Source organism: Copadichromis virginalis, linkage group LG20, assembly GCF_057382275.1.
Source record: "Copadichromis virginalis isolate Kocher_CV1m ecotype Utaka linkage group LG20, C_Virginalis_male_GT1.1, whole genome shotgun sequence".
NCBI classification, from domain to species: domain Eukaryota; kingdom Metazoa; phylum Chordata; class Actinopteri; order Cichliformes; family Cichlidae; genus Copadichromis; species Copadichromis virginalis.
Window position 1 is genome coordinate 19916625 of NC_140637.1, and position 24915 is coordinate 19941539.

The window sequence follows — 24915 nt, forward strand, 5'->3', positions numbered from 1 at the left end:
ATTTCTCCTCCGCCTTCACTGTGCTATTTGGTATGATATTCATTTTTACATAAACCATCTGCTTTTTTGTTCTGAATCAGCGCAATCCAAAGCAAATGTTGTATCCCAGACTTCAAGAGTAGGTCTGCTGATCGGCTGTGCGAGTTTTACATTGAGTCTCCTTTTATTATTTGATCCTTAACTGGGAGCACAAAGCGTTTCAATAAGAATTTCAATGAAAATAAACATAAAAAAAACTTGATACGAGGGTCGGCTCATCTTTGCTTTTTTCGCCTTTAAATGTTATGAATGCAATTTAAATGAATGCAAGAGGAAGTGTGAGTTGTAATAAATAATCTTGGCCAGAAGAGGGCATAAAGAGCACATGGGATAGTCTCACATCTAAAATTAGACTCATAGACTCAAAATCATAAACGACAAACATTCAGAGTGGGCTCTCGTTTTGTGTGCGTGTGGCTTGAGTGACATATTGCTTTAGATTAAGGGAGTGTCTTTTGGGTAAGACAGGATCAACCCCACATCAGGACTATTGCTTGAGTTTGATAAGAAACATGGTTAAAGCTTTTATTGTAGATTACAGCTGATAAACTACAGTATTTACAGACTCAACCTTTTTCAGAGATTTGACACTTTATTAAGCCGCATCACTACAGTGAGCAGTCCCTTCTTTAAGAAGAACTGCTGCACACACAACATACTAAATCCTGCTGCTGGAGTGATAAAAGGAAATCCCCCAATTTAACATTTAATCTAAATAAATCCATCCATCCTCTAGAGTTGTCCTCGCTGTCATGGAGTGAGAGGTGGGGTACTCCATGGAGCTGAGTTAGCTTACTGTTTATAGATGGAGAATTAAGTATGGATATTTTCTTAAGAATGTCAAGTCAATGTCTTCAAAAAAGGGCACTGATATGTCATTGATATGTCTCTTTGAGAATATTATTTTATTATTTTTCTTTTGCAATGGCAAAGAATGCCACCAAATATTCCTTGATCCTGGATTTACCTCCTGATCACCTTCAAGTCAAGACCCACCTCTTGTAAAATATAATTCTCTTACTGTAATTCTTACATTGCTTTTTAAAAAGGTTATTTTCAGAGTAAACATACCAGATCCACAACCTCCTTGACCACCTTAATAGTATCAATCATTAACAATACAGCAAATCATACAAGTTAAAGTTTAGTGAAGTAAAAGTCAGAAATTCCTCTTTGCTTTCTCGACTGAAGTCACATTATATTCATTTTATTCCATATTTTCTGCTCTGTGTGCCACAGTTTGAGAACCACTGGTCTTTTGGATCATTAAACAAAACACATCAGTGCTGTGCAGTAAATATAAAGTAAATGCTTAGTTTAACACTGAGAACCAAAGAAGGAGAAAAAGGCAGGCTTTCTTGAGGCCAAATGTAGCTAAACAAGCAAGACATAATGTGTTGTTTAGTGGCTCTACTGGCTGTGATTGGCTGGTCAAGGTTGATGATTTTTCATTGTAAGAAAGGCAATTAACATATTTGTAAAATCTATTGCCTTCAGCGGGTTTCCAGTTCACCAGTGTAAAGCAGCTCAATGACATAATGAAATGTAAATTTTCCATGCTGCTGGTGTATGTACTGTCCAGAAGTACTCAGATTTGACCTGCTTAAGAAAAAGATAGCACATCTCATTTAGAAATATTCATTTTATTTTTGCATATTTGTTTAAGATGTGATGTATGGCTTGTTTTAAGACTACTAAGATGATGCGGCGGCACCAGGAAACTGCAGTATCACGACTAAAGAATCTCTCTGATTTCTGCATTCGAGGAAAAAACAAAAACAAAGAAACAACTCTGATCAGTACAAGAGGCTAGAAAAGAAGCTCAGACCTGACACCAGCATATACTGCATTATACCGTATGTCTCTCACTCGCTGACACTCACAGAGACCAAACATGGACATACACACACTTTTGGACATCCACATCCAAATACATTTACCTGATCTGTATTGACACCTAAGTAACTGAATAAAGACCGACTCCGAGGATGCTTTTGCTGCAAAAGTTGAGAAAGCCTACAAAGCAGCTACAGGAACTTCATGTGATGGCTAATATGCTTGAAGTGTTAAGAAAGTCGATCTCAGAGTGACAATCTAGCAGTAGCATTACACAAAAATATTACACCAGTGTTGTCTACCTTATTAATGTTCCACCTCTGTCATTAATATTGCATATTCTGTGGTAATTACTACATAACAAATTGCCAGCAGTGGAGAAAACAAACAAAAGGGAACACAATAAACATTTTGTTTGTTTCACATGTGAGACTAATAAAAATGACAAAATGAACTAAGTACAGAGACAGATCTCTAAGGCCATAGACAGAAAGTTAACCTTGAAGAGGAGGTAATTGGAGCTGTGTTTCTGAAGGAGGAACTGACTCCCAGCTTGGCTAGAGCCCAGCATTCAGCTCAGTACCTTTGGAAAAACTGCAGCCACAGCATCATGTCAAACATATTTTCTCGTTGTCTTTACCCCGAAGTCAGACTGCCTCCGAACTCAGCAGCAAGAGAAACATCCAGAAAATTACCAGTCGTCTAATTCCAGTCTCTGAGTGCTGCCACTGATGAAAAACATTCAGAGTGTATGCTGATGACAATAGTAATAGAACGTTTTCTTTAACTATTACAACAACAATAATAATAAAAAAACAGGAACTAGAGTGCTCTTGAGAAGCCCTTTTGATTATATCACACTCTCTTCCACTTCTAGTCTCATCCTGATGATGTCACGAGTCAACAGTCACGCTGTTTCGAATCATCAAGTCAGCAGCTGCAGCCATGCTCAGAGCTGCTCACTGCATGCGGTCTGGCTGGTGCAGAGGGTAGTGGAGGAAGGCCTGCGGTGCAGCAGACACAGCAGTGAGTGCAGCTAGGGGAGGATGGATGGCAGCCGGAGGGGTTGGTGATGCTGTGATAGTGGGCGCTGGCGTACTGGGGGAGAAGGTGTAGCTGAGGTAGCCAGCGGAGGGTGACGGCGATGGGGTGTAGGGGTACTGCTCCAGTCCTGTGGAGGCATAGGGCGTGTAGGCGGGGCTGTAGTCTAGGTAAGGGGAGGTGAGAGCCGCTGCTGTCGGGCTGAGGTGAGAATGGAGCAGCAGGCTGGGCTGGAGGAACGTCTGGGGGTAGACGTACTGCTGAGTGAGCCTGGAGGGACACAGAAACACATGTTTGGTTAGCAAATATTAAGTAATTCATTATCTGGTTTTTACAAAACGGTAATTAAATTACTAATTATTGCAACTCTATTACCATTTCAATTATTTATCATATAAATATTAATTTTTTAGTCAAGAAATCAATTACCATATTGTTCTATAGTAAAAACAGAAATATACACTTAATATGCTTAACACTAAAGCACACATAATAAAATAAACGTGGGACTTCTCGTTTTTAATGTGTTTATATATAAACATATAATATGTTACACACATTTTCTCATGATCTTTCAGTAAATTCTTTAAACTCAATCACTGAAATCATTAAAAAAATTACACTGACTGAAGCACAACTGTTACAAGGATAGGTCTGTAGGACTTTGTTGAAAATTGTCATATCATTTGTAAATGTAACTGATGAGTCTTTATTTATTGTTTCATTACCGTTTATTGTTAAGATCACTCATACCTGTTTAACAGCATCTTTTGGGGTTTAAGAGTTTTGGGGAACTCTTTGGGAGTCATGTGAAAAAGCAAGTTTTTATGGAATTTTGCAGCCTTACTGCTTTCATAGTAGATAAGAGGGAGAGTATGTGCCAGGTGCGTGTAATTAAGTGCATTTGATCAATAAATCAATCATCAATAAATGTGAGAAACTCTTAAAAAGCAGAATTTTGGGTAGTTTGCTAGTCTGCAGCATTCAGCTGTATGTCAACCAAATGCCACAATCTTCCCAGGAGTGGATGTCCCATCAAATTCACTCCAAAGTCTGACGATACAGTGCAGTCAGTCAGGCTCTACAGGCATCGGTTAGCATGTTAAATGTTAAATGTTAAAGTTAATGATAGCACAATCAGATAAAGACTGAATAAGTATTATTTGTTTGACTGACTCTGCCAAGAGAAAGCCTCTTCTCCCCATAAAGTACACGGCAGCAAAGTTGCTTCTGAACAAAGCAGAAGAGTTTTGGAAAGACAAGACCAAAGTGAAGATGTTTGGCCACAATGCACACCACCATATTTGAAGCAAACCAAACACAGCATATCAGCACCGCCCTGTGTTCATATCAACACCTCATTTCAACTGTCAAGCACACCACGGTGGTGGTGGGGGTGATGGTTTGGGTTGTTTGCACTCACAGCACCTGTACACCACGTTGTCATTGAGTCGAACACGATCTCTTCTGTATACCGAAGTATTCTAGACTCAAATGTAGGATCATCTGCCTGAAAGCTAAAGCTTGGTCCAAATTGGGTCATACAACAGGAAAATGATCCCAAACACTGGCAAATCTACAACAGCATGGCTGAAAAAGAAAAGAATCAATGGCCCAGAGAAAGCTCATATCTCAGCCTGGTTTCCTCTGTACGCCACAGTAGGTGCTAGAAAAGAAACTTAAATGACATTTTAAGAACTATTGTCCTCAGTTTCTGCGTTGGAAATTATAATTATTTCGGCTTCTACTGTAAATCAGTTGATATTAGCATGTTAGCATGCTAAAATGCTAAACCTTGCTAATGCTAAAAATTAAATAATCCAGCATGTTTTTCATTGCTACTGTAAATACATTAGCATCACGTACTACAAACACATGCTAACTTATGTAATTTGTATGCAAGTCAGTGTGTGGTCTGACATGTAGCTTTGCTTGGCGTTAAGTCTTATTTATTATATCTTTTTAAATGTATATCCTACAAGTTGCACTTGATGTTAGTGCAGATGTCTCAAATTAGCCTATAACGTTATAGTTTCTGGGTCTTTTCTGCCAATTTTAAAACCTTTTTTCATGCAACAAACAAACAAACATACAAATAACCAAAAAAACCATTAAGATATAGAGAAAAACAATAAAAATAATGTAGGTCAGTACATGTTTTGTATGGGCAGAGTGGTTAGCAAAGACAAAAGATGAAGCTGAAATTCCTCTTGAGACTTAAAAGATTGTCGTAAAAATCACACACACAGGCCTGACAACATCCATTTCTGTCTGAATATCCAATGGCAACATCAGGGAAATATGTGTGCAGAGCTGCCACTCTGTATATCACTGAGAGGTCTGATTTTTAAAGCGATGGTAATACGAGATGCTCTACGTTCACAGTTTCTTTAGCAAATGCTCATTTTCTCTATACCCCAAATACTGAGTCCTACAAAAGGTTCTCCTCCTCCTTAAAAAGCAATTATCAGTTCTGCTCCCTTAAAATAGATCGCCTCCCTTGTGTTTAAGTTTAATTAGCACACTGCCTGAAAAAGGTTTAAAAAAAAAAAAAGACGCTTTGATCCTAATGAAACATTTAGGTAAGAAACACTAAATTGCAATAAACTATTCTTATCGGGATTGGCTTATGTTTCAAAAAATCTGTTTTGCTTCCAAAATATGATTTCTGGATTTGACACCTGTGCACACACACACACACACACACACACACACACACACACACACACACACACACACGCACACACACACACACACACACACACACAAGCTGCCACAATAGATGCATGGTATGAGATTGTCTGCACTTGGAGCCACAACAATAATGAGAGAAAAAAGCGCTCCACTGTCCTCTTGTATTCAATCATGTCCTTGCCTGAGGCTGCCCACTTAACCTGAACATCCTCAGTTACATCTGGCAAAAGCAACAGCGATCATATCAAAGGAACTAGGTTATGCTACGCTGCTTAAGTAAAAACAACAGAACATGACAGTGTTTAACACTACAGCCTGCAGTCAGAGTCATTAACCTGACAGTAACCTTGTCACTGCGTCTGAGCAGGTGATCGGAGCAGTGAGAGGCGGTCTGCCGCTGCTCCTGCTTACCCCTAAACAGAGAGAGCGAGCAGGGATCAGGTGTGATTACACAACAAACACTGAGTCTGCACACAGCCACTGTGCTGTATACACAACACACAGACACACGCCAGTATGTGCAGGATAGCTGCCAGTATAAATACAGCATCCATATATTCATTTTAAGCATTAATCAAATTGAACTCTTCTTTTGAACTTATTTTAACTTATCGTGCCCTCTGATTGGTCACGCTAAACAAAATCCACAAACCTGTTTCCCCCTCATCACCAGAGCTCTAATGCTAGATAGCTGCAGGCTTAGTCTGATTGGCTGGTGTAGGCAATAGAAAGAAAATTTGATATTTTTTTTTTCAACTACTGCTGATTCATGATTTCTGAAAGTTGTTTTTGTTTTTTATTTAACTAGTTGTGCGGCTGAACTGGACAAAAGGACCAAAAGAAGAACGATGGGTAAATAAAATACCACTAAAGGCAGTATAAGTGAAACTGATTCTGAGGTCTGTAATTCAGTTGCTTCTTGAGACTACGAGACTGTCCATGACCATTTTCATGGTTTTGGATTTGTTAGTTTTCCATCCTTCCCTCCCTTATTATTATTCTCATCTGCGCTGTCTTTCACGGGTATTTCAAATTAACCAGCCACCCTCTTCAGTGTATATCCTTCCTGTGTTCCACCTGTGGCTTTTCAGATTTCCTGTGGGGTTTTGGGTTGTTTTTTTCTTTTCTTGTGTTCATTGGTACTTTCCCACAGATGACCTTTTGCCAGTTTTTGGACCTTGCCTTCACTGTTTGTCCTCACTGGCAGCCTTTAAGTTTAAGGCCACTGCCTGTTTTTGAAGTTGGTCTTTTGGCTTTTATTCCTGCTTCCTGGTGTCATGCATACACAGGCACTGTTAAAACATTAACCACAAAAATGTGGGATATTTTCTTATCAGGTGTATTTATAAATTGCAAATATGTGACTCCTCTACTCTGTTGCTTCTTTAAAACCCCTGAAAACCATTCCTTTTCTTCTATAATATTAAAAACTCATTACTAAATTAAAAAGAAAAAAATGAGTTTATAATTTATTAAATATCATTAAAGTTTGATTTGAGTCTTACAAAATTCTGATTTGGTAACTTTTTACAAACTTTACTCAATTTTTTAAAAAAAAGGAAGGAAGGAAGGAAGGGCCAACAAAATTGCTGAAGTTCTGGCTGGCACGACGAAGATCATCATCTGCACGGTTTCAACAACATATAAAGTCAAAACAAAGCTGAAGCTAGCAGCATCCTGCCTCCTCGACCCCTCTCTATCCCATCTCGTATCCCCCCGGAGCAGAAGTGCAGTGTCATTCCCACGGCTGTGTGCCGCTGCCTGCCTGCACCGGCCTGACTGATCCAATGTGACAGTGGCATCGTACGAGTGGGAGCTGTGCCTCGCCTCTCTTCTCCCCGTGCCTGGCATCATCGCATCACTGTCAAACACACATTTATACATGCGCACAAACACGCACAAACTCAAAGGGGACGTAGACAGGCACGCAAACTCTAAATTACAGCGCGCACATTGAATCACACAGTCGAATACGCCACATCCCGAAGAAGTGAACACGCAGGAAACGTAATATATGCACACACTTAACAGGTTGTGTGTAGTTAGTTAAGCAGCTTAGAAGAGTGTGTGTGTCGTGGGGGGAGGGGGGGGGGGTTCAAGCATGGCAGGACTAATTGGCGCAGCTGCATGGGTGTGCACTCACTAACAGACCCATGAGAGCAGAATAACCTCCACCGACTCTGCTCTCCCTCCCCTCTCTGGGTTCGCTCCCTCACAGCCATCTTCCACTTCTGCACTCCCCCTCGCTGTCCTTTCTCAAAACCAGGCAGCGCCATGAAAGAGAGAGGATGCACTGACCAAAGAGAATAAAAACCCAAACATCCATAAAGGGGTTTATTTGTTTTTTGAGGGGTTTTTTTGTTGTTGCTGAGGTTCAAGGTCGGGACTCCTTAGACGAGGAACGAGCGATGCTGAGAGGTGAAGGATCAGCCATCATATCCCTCATGCCTTAGGACAGCCTCGCTTATAATAGTACAGATGAGAGAAGTGAGGAGAGTGAGTCAGTCAAAGACACAAACACACACTCATGGAGAGACACACGCATGACCCTCCGTCCTCTGTCGATAAACACACACGCAGCTCGAGGGGGGGTGAGTGATAGAAAGGCCAACATCAGCGCCGGACACTCAGCTCACATGTCAGCAAGCAAGACATTTAAATCTGATTCATTCAAATAAGGCTGACACGGAGAAGAAAATGTCAAAAAAAGGAAACGTCTCCTGACTTCAACCCATCTCACGCCTGAGTTTTAATCCTGCACATGTCAGTCTAATGAACGCCATCTCACTTCCATCTGACGTTCACTTGTTGCATGAATAAAAAAACATTCAAAATATCCTGTTCCGGACCTGCATTTATATACTTTAACGGCTTTAACTTTTTCCAGGTTTAAAGCTTTCATTTGAAGTTATTTGTCAGCTTCCTAATGACATCAAATATAATCATCAAGTAAATAAGGAGCTTTCAGGTCCCCGTTTGCTTTTGATTTCAAGATTTCAAAGGATGTTACATCAGTTTTTTTTTGCCTTCAAGCCATGGCTTCTTTCAAAGTAAGCCCAAATTTATCCATAAAGAAAAGAAAATGTTCAGAACTGTCAAAATGATGTAAAAATTTTACTTCAAACACACATCCAATGAATTGTTCAGAATTTTAATGTGAATGTACCCATTTGTAAGGGTTATAAAGAAGATATCGAAGATATTTAACTCAAAATACATGTTTATAACTTTTCCTTTATAGATTACTCTGTGTTGATACATGTAGCTGGTTCTCAGTGTAATACTGAGAAAACCTGTTATGAATGAAACTGCTCGCTGTTAAGTTATGTGTAGTCCCTAATCTTGCTTCCTCAGGCCAGTGTCTGCAGATGTGTGCACATAAAGTGATTGACATTCATCATGTTGATAAATGAGAGAGTACAGACCATTTGTGGTTGCTCTCTAATGTTGACACAGAGCTAAAATGAACTGTGGAGACACACTTAAGCAACTGTTGACAATCATATTCAGGTAGGCCGTGGAAGTAAAGCTTTTAACCTATGTGGCCGATGTGTGCCGAGAAAAAATCCCCAGCAGCAGCAGCCTGAACCGTTGATACAAGGCAGCATGGATCCATGACTCTACCTTCTGAATGTGACAGCAGAAACTGAGATTCATCAGACGAGGAAGCATTTTTTCCATTCTAGCTGACAGGAGCGGCACATGGTATGGTCTTCTGCAGCTTCATGTGCAGTTCACTCAAGAGATGGTCTTCTGCACACTTTGGTTACAGTGCTTGTTTATTTGAGTTACTGTCCAGAGATGTGGCCATTTTCCTCTGACATCTAGCATCAACAAGGGATTTTTTTAGCTGGAGAACTGCCGCTCACTGGATATTTTCTCTTTTTCAGAAAAACCTAAAGATGTTTGTGTAGGAAAATACCCGCAGACCAGCAGTTTGTGAAATACTCAGACCATCCTGTCTGTCGCCAACAACCTTTGTCATTCTGATGCTCAGATTGAACTTGAGCATGTCGTCTCTTCATAGCCGCATGGCTAAATGCACTGAGCACATGATTGGCTGATTAGATATTTGCGTTAATGAGCAGTTAAATGGGTATACCTAATGAAGTGAGCGTATTTTGAATATTTTAAATAGTTGTTTATAGCAGCTGGAGCTTCACAACCATAATTGGGAACTTCACTGAGAACAACGTTTGCTATTTTTCTGCTTTTTCTGCTCTGATTAAGACTTAAACCAATAGTTATTTTCATCAATTTCCTAGAATAACCTTCTGGGTGAGTACAATCCCCATTAAAGTCTTCACAGTGGTTTGTTTTAAATTGTTTGCATGTTCAGTTTACCCCTATGTAAACCACAGAGAAGCAGCAAATCCTCACAACTAAGTGGAAGTAATTTACAATGAATCAATATCAGTGGATGGCTAATCAGTTAATTGTCTGACGGTGGCAGCTGTAGCTCTGAGCAGTCATAGGATTACTTTACATGATGCAAACACAAGACATGCCTTTCTCTTGTCACATTTCTGGCAGGTTGGCAGGTTTTTGCTGTGAGGCGCCTGCAGGAACACAGAAGTGTTGATTTAGCCTGAAATGCGAAGTCACTGCTCATTAAAAACTGGCCTCGATCTATATTTTATGCACTTTATTTGTCAGCATCAAGGCATCAGTGGGAGACAGAGGATGGGAAGATGACTTTAGTACTTAAATGCACATCAGAAGAAAAAAAAAACATAACCCGATGTGGAAGAAGTGGAAAAAGATGCAATCAGAGATCAAAATGTGTCATCTTTTAACAGACAACTGTGCTCTGTGTGCTCTGAAAAGCTTGCAACACCATCTCTTTACATTTTTTGTTAAATGAGGCTTTTCATCCAACAGAGGTGTCGCTCCTAATTGGGTCCCTGGGTAAGAAAAATATCCACCTGAGGGTTCGCCGTCTACCTAAACCCCCCTTCAGAGAAAGAGTGATGACTGCAGACTGAGAGGAAAGAGAAAGAAGGATTATTTAAAGGGGGAAGAAGACAAGAGGAAGAATGGGAAAAGAAAATCAGACAGGGAGAGATACGGAGTTACGGATGTGAACATATTAAACAAGTCGACACGTTGGCGCCCGCTGAGGCCGTTCACTGATTTCCTGATGTTTCATTGAGGAGCGTTTTATAATAAACGCACATCACACGACCCTGAAGCTTCACTGAACCCAGCCACAACTTCATCCACCCACAGGTGTGCTTTAAGTCTATCACCCCCTCCTCCCATCCTCTACTGCTCTGTTCCACTGCTTCAACAGGAAGTCCCCCCTCCCTTCCCCCACGCCTCCACCTTAAATAGACTCACCGCACATCCATCTCCCTCACCCTCCTTTATTTTCACTTAAAAGAAATTAAAGAGCAGAAAAAAAAAGAATCTCACTTCTGCCAAGCAACCGCATCGATGTTGCTGCAGCTTCTGGGTGCTGAAGGCAGACAGCAGGCGGCTATGGGCGACAGACGCCTGCCCTCCTCCCTCATATGAGAACATGCTCCCCCACAGCCCTCCACCCTAACTCAGCTGTACCTCAAAGCCACATTTGGCATCAGTCTGTCCTCTGTCCTCTAAAAACTTAAAGCAAATATGCCAAAGCAGCAGACAGCGAGTTGCGCTTTGTTTGAGTTTATTTTTGATATTTGCTGTTTACTGTGTGAGTTTGTGTGAGCAGACAAAGGAAGAAAGCCCACTGGGAGCCCCACAGTGATGATGGTGAAGTGGGAACAGGGGGCAACAAAAGGCATGGGGATATATTTAGACGAATCTTATGTCTAGTAGTTTGACGTTTGGGAAAAACATGTTTGTTTGCTTTTCTCGCACTGAGTTAGATGAGAAGAATTTCATATCTGTCCCTTAAATATGAAATGACGGCCAGCCGCTGATTAACTTTAAAATTCACCCACTAGCTCCTCTAAAGCTCGTAATTATCATGCTAGAACTTGTTTAAGTTACTGCTCTGAGCCAAGAAATAGTCTGATTTGAAACACACCTGGTAGGTTTTTATCACTGGAAGGGAGCTGTCATTCTGGCACATAGATCCTTGTTTTTGCTTTTACAGAATTTTTAATTAGTGACATTTAAAAGTGCTTATAGGTGGACTTTGTTGACAAACCCCCACTTACCACTTAAAATGATAAGAATAACCTTTCTGCTAAAGGAATATGCATAATTTCTTATCACTGAAGCCTCCTTGACTCACTGGTTATTTGTTTTAATAAATCACAATAATTCACCATTTTTTTCAAATTCTAATGAAAGTGCATTCAAAAATAAATTATAAACTACATTTTATCACAATTACAATCAAAGTTGGAGCAGATTTGTCTGTTGCACAAGCATGAGCGCAAAACATTTGAAAATCTTCTATTGTCCAATTTTGGTGAATTGTGGTCTCAGTTTCCAGTTCTTAGCTGATGAGCTAGCTGACTTGGTGATATGCATTTAAAGATTCTCTCCTGCCTTCCCATCAGCTTGAAGGTGTCTGGCCATTCTCCTCTGACCTCTTTCATCAACACGACATTTTCACCCAGAGAACTGGTGCTCACTGGATATATTTTCTCTTTTTTTGGACCATTCTCTGTAAACCCTGGAGATGTTTGTGTGGTAAAATCCCAGCAGATCAGCAGTTTCTGAAATACTCAGAGCAGCCTGTCTGACACCAACCAATATGCCACGTTCAAAGTCACTTAAATAACCTTTGTTTTTTTCTCATTTTGATCCGATGTTTGAACTTCAAGCAGCTTGTCTTGTCCATGTCTACTTGCCTCAATGCACCGATTCGCTGCCATATGATTGGCTGATTATCAACTAGTTGAATGGGTGGAACTAACAAAGTGTATATTTGCATACACAAATGCAAAAATGCAGAATAAAAAAGAAACTGTGACAACGGCAACATCTTACACACACAAAAAAGATCCCAATCAGTTCAATAAATTTAAATATGAAGATCATTAGTTAGGGAAAACAAGTCCTAGATTTATAATCAGAGAGAAAAGACACCCTCAGTTAAAGTGAAAAACGGTGAATGCCCAACTATCTTGTGATTAAAGACTGGAAAAGCTACTGTTCTTTCTCAACAGCATGACCCTGTTTAAACTTTGGACTATTTCTTTTAGTTGAGCCTAAAATAAAAGTCCTTCATGCAGCCAAGAAATGTTTGAAACTGACTGCAGTCATACTGATCATGTCACAGACACATCGAGCCTCGGAGCACAGAGATCTGAGCTGGGACAGATGTGCCCTTTGCACGTAAGAAACTGAAAAATCTAGACATTACTCAGGCTGCAAGGTTTATTTATCCCCAGTTTAAACATGTAATTTCTGTCAAAACTGCTCTCCAGATTAAACAACTTCTCTCACATTTGTTTAAAGAGTCAATATTAGCTCAAGTCTCCTTCTGTCTGCTTGTTTCACTGTGGTGGATTCAGAACAGTAGCAGTGGTATCCTACATTCATCAGAACGCCCTCCTCAAACAGCAGATTTGGTTTCTTATCTGCACCAAAGAGATAAAAATCGACGTTAGCGGTAATAGCAGTAATTCAAAAATAGACAGTTTCCTGTTGAGAAAAAGGCAGTAACCTGCAGCTGTGGTGCACTGAGACCTCCTGAGGTTAACGCTGTGGCAGACACTGGTATTGCTTCTTCTTTTGCAACAGATTTTTCCCTAAACACACCCTCGAACAATGAAACTCAACTTTGTTTAGAGTGTTGGAGAGGAAAAAACAGAGGGGAATGCTCAAAACGAATGTATTTGTTTCACTTTTTTTCAGCACTGACATGCACACAGTTGTTGCACACATGAGATTAAAAAAACCTGGGTGGTTGAAATCAAAGCAGAACAGGCTGAGATATCTTAAACCAAACCAACAATATTAGTCAGAAATTAGTCATCTTTGTCAGCTATGACACAAAAACAGCCCAGCATTTGCTAGTTTCAGTTCTCAATTGTGACAATTTGCTTTTTTTTTTTTTTAATAGCAACTCTTCAAAATAAAAGCCCACTCAGTAGTTTTCATTGATCTGATGTTTGGTAAGCTGGAGTATCATCCGGTCGTCGGTTTGAGTATGCCCTCATTCAAATCTAATGCTTTAAATAGAAAAAAACTATAAAATATAAGCGGCTCATAGCAGGTCTTAAAATTAGTAAATACAATCTAAGATTAACTGTAAAATATTAAATATTAAACTGCTATTATATGACATAATGTGAAAAACTAAGTACACCCTTACTGGTTTCATAGCAATTACAAGACGGACGTAAGAGCGGCTTAACAATTTGACAGTCTGGAGTGTTCAGATGTGCGTTAACACAATGCCAAGGAGTAAAGGCATCATCAGTGATCTTAAAGAAGCAGTTGTTGCTGCCCTCTAAAAGTCCATCATTCTACAGCGGAAAAGATTATTCACAAGTGGCAAACATTCAAGGCTGCTGCCAGTTTTCCAGGGTCTGGACATTCCAGCAAATTCGCCATCTCTATTAAAGCAAAGGTTTAGGCAATTTGCTGGTCTGGAGCATTCAGATGTGTGTTAACATAATGTGCCAATAATCTTCCCAGGAGTGAACGTAACAACAAATCCAACTGTGAAATGCTCAGAGAAACTGCAAAAAAACTAAGATTTACATCTCAGACTCTACATGCCTCAGTCATGCCTGGCGAAAGTCCATTTTCTCTATATAGAATCTGGCAACACAGCTTAGGTTTTCAAAGTTGAATCGGAAAACAACACAATAGGAACAATGTCCTTTGAACAGACGAGACCAAAGATGCCATGATGCACACTGTCACATTTAGAGACCGGGGGGGATCTTGGCTTGTTATGCAGCCACAGGACTTGTGAACATTTCAGCCACCTTTCAGTTGACCATGAACTCTTGTATGGTATTCTAGAGTCAAACGTGAGGGGATCTGTTCAACACCTAAACATTGGTCTGTGTGATGGCGACAGGAAAATGATCCCAAACACACCAAAAACTCTAGAATAGCCCAGTCAAAGTCTGCAAATCTCCATAAAGTGATGCAACAGACAGTTATGCTGATAAAGGTGGCTCTATCTATTTAATCATGGAGTGCTTTGTTTGTTTTTCACACACTGCTTCTGCATTTTTGGTTTAGTTTGTGTTGAATAAATAATGACACAATCTAGTATGACATGTTGTTGTTCTTCACAGGCTGCACTTACCTAATTTTAAGAGATGCCAAGGGCCAGATGATGTTTTATGTCCTGATATGTAAGATGACTTTACCTTGACTGTGTTTTAGTATTTTACACCACAGTGTGAAATAAAAAGTATAATTCGATAATTAGGTTTAAAATTACCTGTTGGTGGATTTTGTTAACAGACCAAACAAATGTGCTTTTTAATCCAATGTTTCAGTTCATACTGACAGAAAACAGAAAGTGTTCTTGCTTCACCTCATATGTCTCATTTATTTTCTTCACAGATGTCCCAATAGTTTCTCAGCAAATTAAACCGCCACCTGCAAAACACACACGCATTACACACTGCCTGAATTTGGAGGTGTTTTAACCCTAACAAACAAAGTGCCACCTGTGGTTTGTGTTTGCCTTTGGGCTGTGCCAGGTGATGTTTTCAGCTGTTTTTCTTCAGTCTGAGGTGTCAAACTGTGACTCTTCCTGCAAGCAGAGATTAACAAAAGACTCCCTCTGCGTCAAATCTCCTCTCGCACTCTGGGAGACTTTCTATCAACCCCTCATCACTCATTCATAGACTCATCTGGGTCAGCCTCAATTCCCTCATCACTCATTCAGAAATTGAGGACTGCAATATTAATAGCACTCAGAACAGTTGAGGTTTTTAATGGACTTTTCTGTAGCCGCAGGATCGGAACTTGTCAGCCTTCAGAAAATCAGAGCGAAGAGATCATTTCCAAAACGCTACATCCTGTAAATTCCTTAAAATACCTCTAAAATATAGAAGATCCCATCGCTAAAACTTCAGATTTGTGACAGCCAAAGACCAAAATAGCAGCTATTTGATTTTGAAATGAAGCTCAAAAAGTCAATAGCAGCGCCAGACACACAAAACAAAATCAACAACTGTGACAGTTGGTAACATCTTCTCCTAAGATCACCTCCTCACCGGCGATACACCAAACATCTGAGTCAAGACTAAGTAGGTGTTGACAGAAGAAGAAGAAGAGTCATCCATCCAGTCATCAACAACAACACATCAGCTGGGTTCAACCTGCACCGTCTCTCTACTGTCTGCAGCAGTCTATGATATGTGTCACCCCCCTTGTTTTACTCAGGAACTGAGTCATTAAGATTTCCTTTCTTGTTCACACTGAAACTCTGGGACACTGAATGAGAACGTCTGTCACCCGTGAATTACACAAACCCAGAAAGGTTTGATTCTTTCCAAGAAACCAGCACCAGCTCACCAGCACGATACATCTGTTGCCATTCATCTCTTTAGTAATTTGGCATTAAATCCTTTGTACTCTGATACATGAGATATTGACATACACCGTGACGTTGGAAACCAGTTGCAAAACAGGCCTTTTTCCTGACTTAGTGAAAGTGTACAATATTTCATAAGAAACAACACCTCTGATCAGGTGCAGGGCTGAAGCATCAGTGTGCAAACATCCACACAGATTATAAACTACTTAAAGGGAAATTAAAGTGAAACCGAGTGTTAAAAATACTTAAAAGTGTTTAGTGCAGCTGCTGGCTGTACTTATCATACTGTATTTTCCCCATCTTTTTAACGCTTCTCCTATTCCTGTCCTGGGGTAGCATGTTTGTGTTGGTTAAAAACTCTTTCAGTAGGCAAATACCTAAATGGACACAATTGCAGTGGCATCATTTAATCATTATTTGCAAGATGTGTGAATTTTGAGAGAGTAATCTTGTCAAACATGGAAAGTTCTGTAATAATGTTTGCAGCGTTTGATTATGCTAGTTGCGCTAACTGTTGCATGTTATCTAGGGTTGTGCCACAGCGTACCATCCACAATAATTCCAGCACAATGTTTCAGCATGAAAAGTGTCATCTCATGATACCAATGGTATAGCAATGCCATAGATTAAACATCCCTAACACGCACAAAAGCAAAGCCCAGACATGTCTGAGAGGGAGAGCAGGAGTGCTTAAAAAGGGAGCTACCTAAATTTTTGGAAGTGGAAGGTGGAAGTGGAAACAGCAAACTTGTTTCAACATTTGAGGCAAACATAAACCATTAAATAAAACCAGATTATGAAGGGCTAGGGTTATGAGGACATGTTAGCGGTTTGTGTTGTGCAAGCCAAAAGTAAACAACTCAACCGAGCATCACTGGAGCGCTTGCTAGCTTCACTCCATATGACAGGAAGACCAAATAGTGTTGAGCAGTTGTGTTACACTTAAAACTTCAGGGAAAACACTGCCTAGGCTACATTTGTGCTTACATTTGACTCACGCTGTGTCACTGGATATTTTATTGTGTCACTACTATTGCGCTATAATGCTGCTGTCTTGTCACCTTGTGGCAATAAATTCACACTTCAAATAAAGGCAGTCTGTCATCAGCGTCAGAATCACGGTGGAAAAAAGGGATGCAAACTGCCCTTCATGTTGTTTGCAGTAATAAATGCTGCTGCCTACAAGCTTGCTGTATTAAATAGACACCAAATAACATAACAACACATAAAATATCTCTGCCTCCATTAACTAGAAGGAACTGGTGTTGCTATATGTAGTGATGACAGACACTTGCCTTTCTCCTACATCGAGGGTCAGCATAACAACCAAGATTAAACTTTTATTGATTGTTATGGGTATCCATATACACAGCTAACTGCAGTGAGCACAGTAAACATGTTAGCACCTGCATGTTTATAGACTCTTGTTTTTCCGGTTTCCTGCCACAGTCTCTATCTTGCAGCCAGTTGGGATCATGTTCAGGGTTTTTAAAGGGTGTTAAAAACACCACTTTCTATTACACAACTACACAGTGACTCATGAGTGGCACTACGGTGATGCAATGAGACCTCTGTGTGCACAAATGTGAGGAAGCGTGTGTGTGTGTGTGTGTGGAAGTGGGAGAAAAAGAAGGGATGGGGGAAGTTTGACTAAAAAGCTTGTTGCCTCAGTGAAGCCCAACTCATGCATGAGTGAAATTCGGAATTGAGCTTCTCATGGGTTTAATGGACCAGAAAGAGAGAGAGAGACAACAGAAGACATCAAAAGCCAGTGCACCGATATAGAAACGGGCACAGGGTCGAATACATTCTGGAGGCGCTGCAGAGTGCCAGCGACTACCGAGACCCAAGTGCAGAAAAGGAGCGAGTGCTCACAAATGTCAAGGGCGGAGGAGTGAAATGTATTGTGTTGAGGAGGAGGAGGCAGGTAAGAGAGAGTGAGAGAGAGAGTGTTGGAAACAGTGGTATTGATTCTTCCCCGTCTTACCCATACTGCCTCTGAGCCCACGTAGGATGGACTTGCTGAACTCCAACAGAAAGACCTGCAGACAGAGACAAAGACAAAGAGGGAGGCAGCGGTAAGGCGGGATATTTTAGCTACTGGCTATACAAACAACAGAAGAGACGGGCAGACAAGGACAGAGCTGCTCTCTCCCTCTCTGTCTGTTTTTTTCTCTCTCAGAGGTTAGCATGTATACGGGAGTATCACAGACCGACTGTTATTCCCCCAGCATACACACTCATACAAATAATGATGCACTCTATTGCTCACAAACATCTGTGACCTCCCTGCCTCCAGACTTCATCGGGAATCAGCTGAGACTGAGTAAGAAAGGAGAAATGTATCCTCCTCCTCCTCCTCTCTGCACCTCCTCTGACTTCATCTTTACATTCCTGCAGCTATTTATTCCTTCCCATTCCTCGTTTTTACTGTACTGACATGACTTCATCAGCCCTCCTCCTTCGCCAGGACAAAGAGGAGACAGGCACACTGTTATTTGTTGCTCTTAACAGTCCCGTCCCCTTCTTGCTCTTTTTCGCCTTCTCCCCGCTCTCCTATTCTCTCGCTACTCTCGCACACAATAACAAAATACCAAGCGCTGCCATCTCCCATCAGCTGCATGCTTGGGGAGTTGCGTCGCAGCCCTCGCCCAGAAATAAGGACACACAGTCAGTTGTTGTTGGCACCGCTGTTTGTCAATCACACCTACACTCTATGGCATTTCAGCCAGCACGCTTTAAACGGAGTAGTGAGGGAGAGCTGCTGTCAAGGTCTGGTGTGCACCCAGATGTTGAAGGGGAAGCACAAAACATGTGCGGTGGTGGTTATCTCTGAAAAAGCCCAGCAGCGCAAAAGCTTGTGCGTAAACTCAAGCACACAAGGAGCGAATGTATGGTGGGAATAAGCAGCTGGCTGGGGCGACGAGCATGCCAGTGGTCGTCCATGATTTATCCAACTAATGTCACATTTAAGCATATATTTATATTTTTTGTGATTTCTCTTGTCCTCCACAAAGCTCTGGGTCAACATCCCTTTCAGTAAAATGTAAATATGTAAAGATTTGAAGCCTGCTTGAGAGCATTTGCTGCCTTTGTTCATTCAACAACGTAGAAGGCCTTTAGCTGGTTAGAAGCACACTTACTGTAAATCAGTCTGATCCTATTCAGAATGTGCTGTTTACATGGGACACAAGAAGACTTCATATTTCAACAGTATCCAGATTTTTGATTGTCTACCTGCAGCTTTTTTACATTTCACACGACAAACAGTGTGCTGGATTCAGTTTCTCAGTAAAGGAAACTAAAAGTAACAATACACTTTAAGGCTTACAATATTCTGCTTCCTTTATACTTCCCTATTATGTTTTTTTATTTTAATGTAGTTGCTAACTACAAGCTGTGACAGAATGAGGTAAAACCTGAATAACATGTTTATAACATGCAGTTTCCCAATCTGCCAACACGTACCCTGGACATGTGATCATAACCAGGGTCTTCATGCAAATAAGTGTTATTCCAAGCCTTCCGTGCAGACTATCACAGGCTGCGATATTCACCTTCATGATCTATCATATTCACATTATTCTTTCAGTAACGTCCGTGTTCGTCAACATCCACAGAACGGTGGCTTGTGAATGAATTTATTCAGCTGGCACCTGGTACCCAAGCATTGAGTGCCAGCTGCTTGTCTTCAGCTGGCACTCAAGGCTTCGACTGATAAACAGTGTCTGCTCTTGAAGTGATGCCCAATTTATGCTTCAGCGGGAAATCTAAGTCGTAACCTACGACGTAACCAAAACCTCCAACGTAGCCTGACGCGCACCTCCCGAGTAACATAACTACATGTCGTGTTGAATCAGCCCGCAGCTACTGTGATTGGCCTGTTCAGCATTGTAGACGCCTCCTGTAGATTTCTGGCTACTTTTTTCTCCAATTTTTGAAAGTTTTTATTCACTGAGAGAATAACAATCATCATCTCAGTATGAGAATTAATAACCACAGCGTTGGTATAAGGACTTACGAATGTTGGCAAATTCCTAGAGAAAGATTCCTGAAAGTAACAGAATGGATATGGGGGAACGTTTGTCTCTGGGAAAAAAACAAAAAAGAGCAGAGACTGCATATGAAACACCGTCAGCCACTTACATGGGCTTCAGAAAGGTTCCCCTGTGCTACTGTCACTGACTAATTCTGCCCCCACCCCCATATAATCTAGAAAACTAAGTATTTGTTGTGGCTTACTATACTGTAAATCTCAAACATGTTATCTCTTCCACGTTGAAGTCTTTAGAAGCCACTGCCTGTCAATTTGCTACATTATATCCCTTTTTTCCACTAATCCAATTCAAGGTCAAAGGCTGTAGGAGAGGGTACATCCGAGACAGGTCGCCAGTCTGTCACAGAGCCACCACAGGGTGACAGACAACCATTTACGCCTACGGTGAATCACCAATTAACCCAACATGCATATCTTTGTACTGTGGGAGGATGCTGGAGAACAGAGAGATCATGCAGGCCTCAGCAGGCTGGTTGCTATGAGGTGATGGTCTTCACCTACACGCGACCATACTGTCCTCAAATTACTAAATTATATTTTTTAAATAAGCCTAGTGATAGTGCACTGTGGAAACCTCATATACCTTATTTGGTGCCATAAATCCTTAAAAACATTCAAGAAGTTTTTAAGCCAGTAGTGAATCTCAGATGCGCAAATACAAGTGGTCCAAACTGCACTTCCACAAAGCAATATTTTCTACTTTTTTAAGCAGCAGCACTCAAAGTCATCCAGAGGTGCACGATAAGAGCCAAATTTAAATCAACTAAGATTTTTGTTTCTCGTGGTTGCAGGACCCCTGCTCTAAATAAGCATTTTTTAAAACTTTTTGTGCCATTCCCAACTTGAAACGTCAAGAAAGTCACGTCTAACCTCCACAATTTTTATCAATCTTTACCAATAAAAAAGTATCGAATTAGAATTTCACACTGGCATCAGCAAATTAGTTTTTTGTTTTTTAAAAAATGTTAAAAAACACACTTATTCAAATGAGTTTCACTTCATGTTTTTTATTGGTTGTCCTTCCCCTGCCGGTGGTTGCATGCACCAGTTGTGGGAACCACTGCTCTAAATACTCACCAAACCACCAAAACCACTCACTTAAAGCTCACCTTTTCAAACCTTCAAATAGCATTTGATTAAAAAGAAGCTCGGTGCTACCTCTTGTTTGATGAGTTTTTGAAGAAAGAAAATAGACGCAGATTAATGATGCTTACTTGACTGTGAGCTGCGAGGTTTCGCCCCCAGGTACGCCAGGTTCACATTGGCCTTCCTGCCGTCGATGATGGGGTTTGCGTCTTTGCACGCACGCTCTGCCGCCCCCCTGTCCACCATGGTCACCTGTAGACAGCGTCACAGCATTGCACATTAAGACCACTCATGTAATCTCTTAAACCGACAAAACTGCAACGCATGAAAGCTTCTCTACAGTCTGGATGCCAGCATGAGCACTCGGATGAAGCAACACAGAGGGGTGACCCTGAGGATGCTTCTGTCCTCGTCTCCTTAATCTTTTTTTTCTTCCTTTTTTTGCAGGACAGGACACTGACTCCACTACATGAAAGGAGAAATGAGTGTGTTTTAAAGCTGCCAGTGGAGCTTCAGCTGTGTTGGTGTGGGTTGAAGTGTAGGAGGCAGACTTTTTTTCCTTCACCCTGGCCTGCCAAGGATGAAATGCTAGAATCTACCTTGAGGGATTGAGTTGAGGAGTGGGCAGAAAGAAACTGGGAAGGGGTGATACAGGTTAACACACACACACAGAGTGCAGTTACACCACAATGCAGAACCACAGCTGCAGGCTCCACTGCCAGTAAGTGGAACAGTGAAAGTAAAACAGCTATGCTTGCTTTCATTTTACAGCATCAGACTCTGGACTTTTATGCAAACATAAAGCAGTGAATAGTTTTTAGATCGCTGTGGTTCAAGAATTAAGACCTCTAAAGAGACGTCAAGTATGAAATGAGCACGCTGCTACCCAACTCTCAAAAAAGGGAGGGGGGGAGCTCAACACATGGCTGCTTCAGCTGATCAGCTCATTGGCTGCGCAGTAGGTAGAGATAATCTGAAGTTCAATACACATTAACTCAAAGTCACTCAGACAAACAACCAAAACCCAACCTGGCAGAGGGGGGAAGGGCTGTGAGGGAGGAAGTCAACATGAAACTGCTGCAGCCTTATCTTGCAGAGCCAACTGACATGTCACACCTCCTAGTCCAGGGACCCCCGTCTCCCCACCCTACACACACACACACTCTCACACACAAACACAAACACACAGACGACACAGACATCTGCCCACAGCTGCAGCAGCTTATTACCAACTCAAGTGTATCTGTGTGGGTGTGTGTGTCCTTGTTTTGTGTCTGTTCCAGCTTCCATTTGTACTTGGGGAGAGTGGAGATAATTGATGACACACTTATAAGTTATAACCTGCTTCTCATGCTTCTGGCATGTGACTGTCACCACCAGACACGCTGCACATGGCTCCTGCTTGAACAAAGTGGCAGTGTCTGCAGCGTGCAAGCCCGAGACACACACATTAAAAAAAGGTTCCGATGAAAAACATAAGAATAATGTAATTAACTATTAAGATAAAGTCACTTTAAACTGATTAGCAGCTACAACAGACGTGGGCTACTGTGCTTTAAGCGCCCTCCGTTTAATTAGATTGGAAGTTGCTGATAAAACCTTAATTAAACGCTCTTTTTTGCTTTGTTTATTCACTCTACATGCGTTGAGTTGCTCTCTGATTCTAGCAGAGAAAAGGCAGATGAACTTAGATTGACTCACAAAGCCGTATCCTCTGGATTTTCCCGTCTGTTTGTCCGTGATCACCACTGCCTCGTCGATGTCCCCGAAAGTCTCGAAATATTTCCGAAGTGAAGCGTCGTTGGTGTGATAAGGAAGCCCGCCGACGAAAATCTTGGTGTAAGTTGTGTCTTTTTCCATGGTGGGGTGCATTATCTCTAACGGAACCCCGACCAGCTGACCTAAAAACAGCGGTGAACTCATGCGGCTTGAAGATAAAGAAAAAAAAACGCAACACAAAGGAAAAAACAAAAAACACAACACGACAGTAGCGGAAACTTTACGCTCTGTGGTCACCGACAGCCTATAATAACGCCAACAGCGCGTCCATGGCTTGACTCGCAGCCCCCGGTTGCCTCACATATACCGCTTTTAGATGTGTACTTGTCTTGGACCCTCTTGTCTCCCGTCCCTGGAAAAAAAAGGCAAAGTCTCCAGGCTTGGACAGGCGGTTACATGCGCCCACTCTGTTTCTGGTCCAATAGACGAGCGGTGCGTCTTTTCCTATCCGCGCATCCCTCCTCCTGCTCCACCCTACCCCCTGCCGCCACACACACACACACACACACACACACACACACACACACACACACACACACACACACACACACACACACACAGAGGAAACCCCCAACTTGGTCAGTGAAATGATGAAACGGAACAGCCGGATAATTTGGGGACCAAATGTCTCCAGGAAAAACCGGATCGTGTGCGCGCCTGAGAATGCGTTTGACTTGAAGCTTCGGAGAAAGTTGGTGCGAGGAAAACAGTGATGAGAATGACAATTAACCAAAAATACACATAAAACCGGCAGTTTGTAAAAAACTTTGGACTTTTTCGTATGGCAAGATTCCCACAGCATGGCTTTAAGGAAGAATTATTTTGAACTAAAGTTCGCAATTAAGGTTTTAACAAAACCAGCCTCCGCGAGTGAAGCAGCCAAAAATGGTGCTACTGTATAATTTACAAGATAAAATACTATTAAGGAAATTTGTTCTCGATTAAGCTAAAATATGCCAAGTTCCTCACCCACTACAAAAGCTCTAACTGTCCTGACTGTTTGAACCAAACTAACACTCCACAGAAGTGCTGGCGGCGCTGTGAAGCAATTCACTGCACCCAATAGTTCCCCATTCTGAGTAACTTCATTAACATGCATGCGCTGGAAGTCATCCCCTGGAAATCATTAACCGGTGGACGAAGTTTCATAAAGAGTAGAGGAGACCTTCACATCTCCAACCTGCTGATCACCCATTTCTCCAACTGAAACACTGCGTATTTATTTAACCCTCTGAGGTCTGAATCATCAGAAGTAGTATATTTTGCAGAAAGGCAAAAAGGACCTCGCTGTAAAAACTGTAAATATTCTATGGAGTTTTTAAGGAGTTAGAATGATTTTTTCCTTTGTTCATAGATCGATAAGAAGTGGGAGAATAATCTAATAAAAACAAAACTTACATATTGTAAATGGCTATTGGTTACAGATGGCGTGATTGTGTGATGATTCAGAGCTACGAGGGATAAATAAAATCCCTCGTAGCTCTGATTGATTGTTACGTTACCTTAAAACTGAAGGGAAACGTTAAAAAATGCTTTGCATTTCAGACTTGCAGTTGTTGGAGAATTTAAAAGGGTGAATGAGTCACCCCACAGCAGCAAGTCAATCAAGTGAAAGTTATTTAAAGCTCTAAAAGGCGGATAGAGTCTTTTAAAGTTTCTGTACAGTAACAGAAGCTGCAGCACTCGTGGGGATCGGATGGCCTTGCCTGATGTGTGTGTGTGATCCTTTCATTAGAGGGTGGGGGTGGATAATTAAGATGAGGGAAGAAAGCGGGATGATACATGACAAAAGCTCACACGTTTGAGAGAGCGGCGGGGCTCTTGCAGGAAACATCCCTGCAGATGAAAGCGAGACGTAAATGAGAAGAAGCTCTCGTCTTTTGTTTTAGAGGAATGGCCACCCAAACGCCCGAACCCCCTACTA

General features: G+C 41.4%; 1 protein-coding gene across 1 annotated transcript; it reads right to left on the minus strand.

The window, feature by feature from the left end:
* Positions 1-1663: 1663 nt before the first annotated feature.
* rbm38 (RNA binding motif protein 38) lies at positions 1664-23195 on the minus strand. Its single transcript, XM_085444077.1, has 4 exons — positions 22914-23195; positions 21341-21464; positions 18057-18111; positions 1664-3186 (listed from the first exon to the last, which is right to left on the minus strand). Exons 1-4 carry the CDS (start codon positions 23133-23135, stop codon positions 2835-2837), a joined length of 753 nt encoding a protein of 250 aa, XP_085300203.1. The 5' UTR covers positions 23136-23195; the 3' UTR covers positions 1664-2834.
* Positions 23196-24915: the final 1720 nt, after the last annotated feature.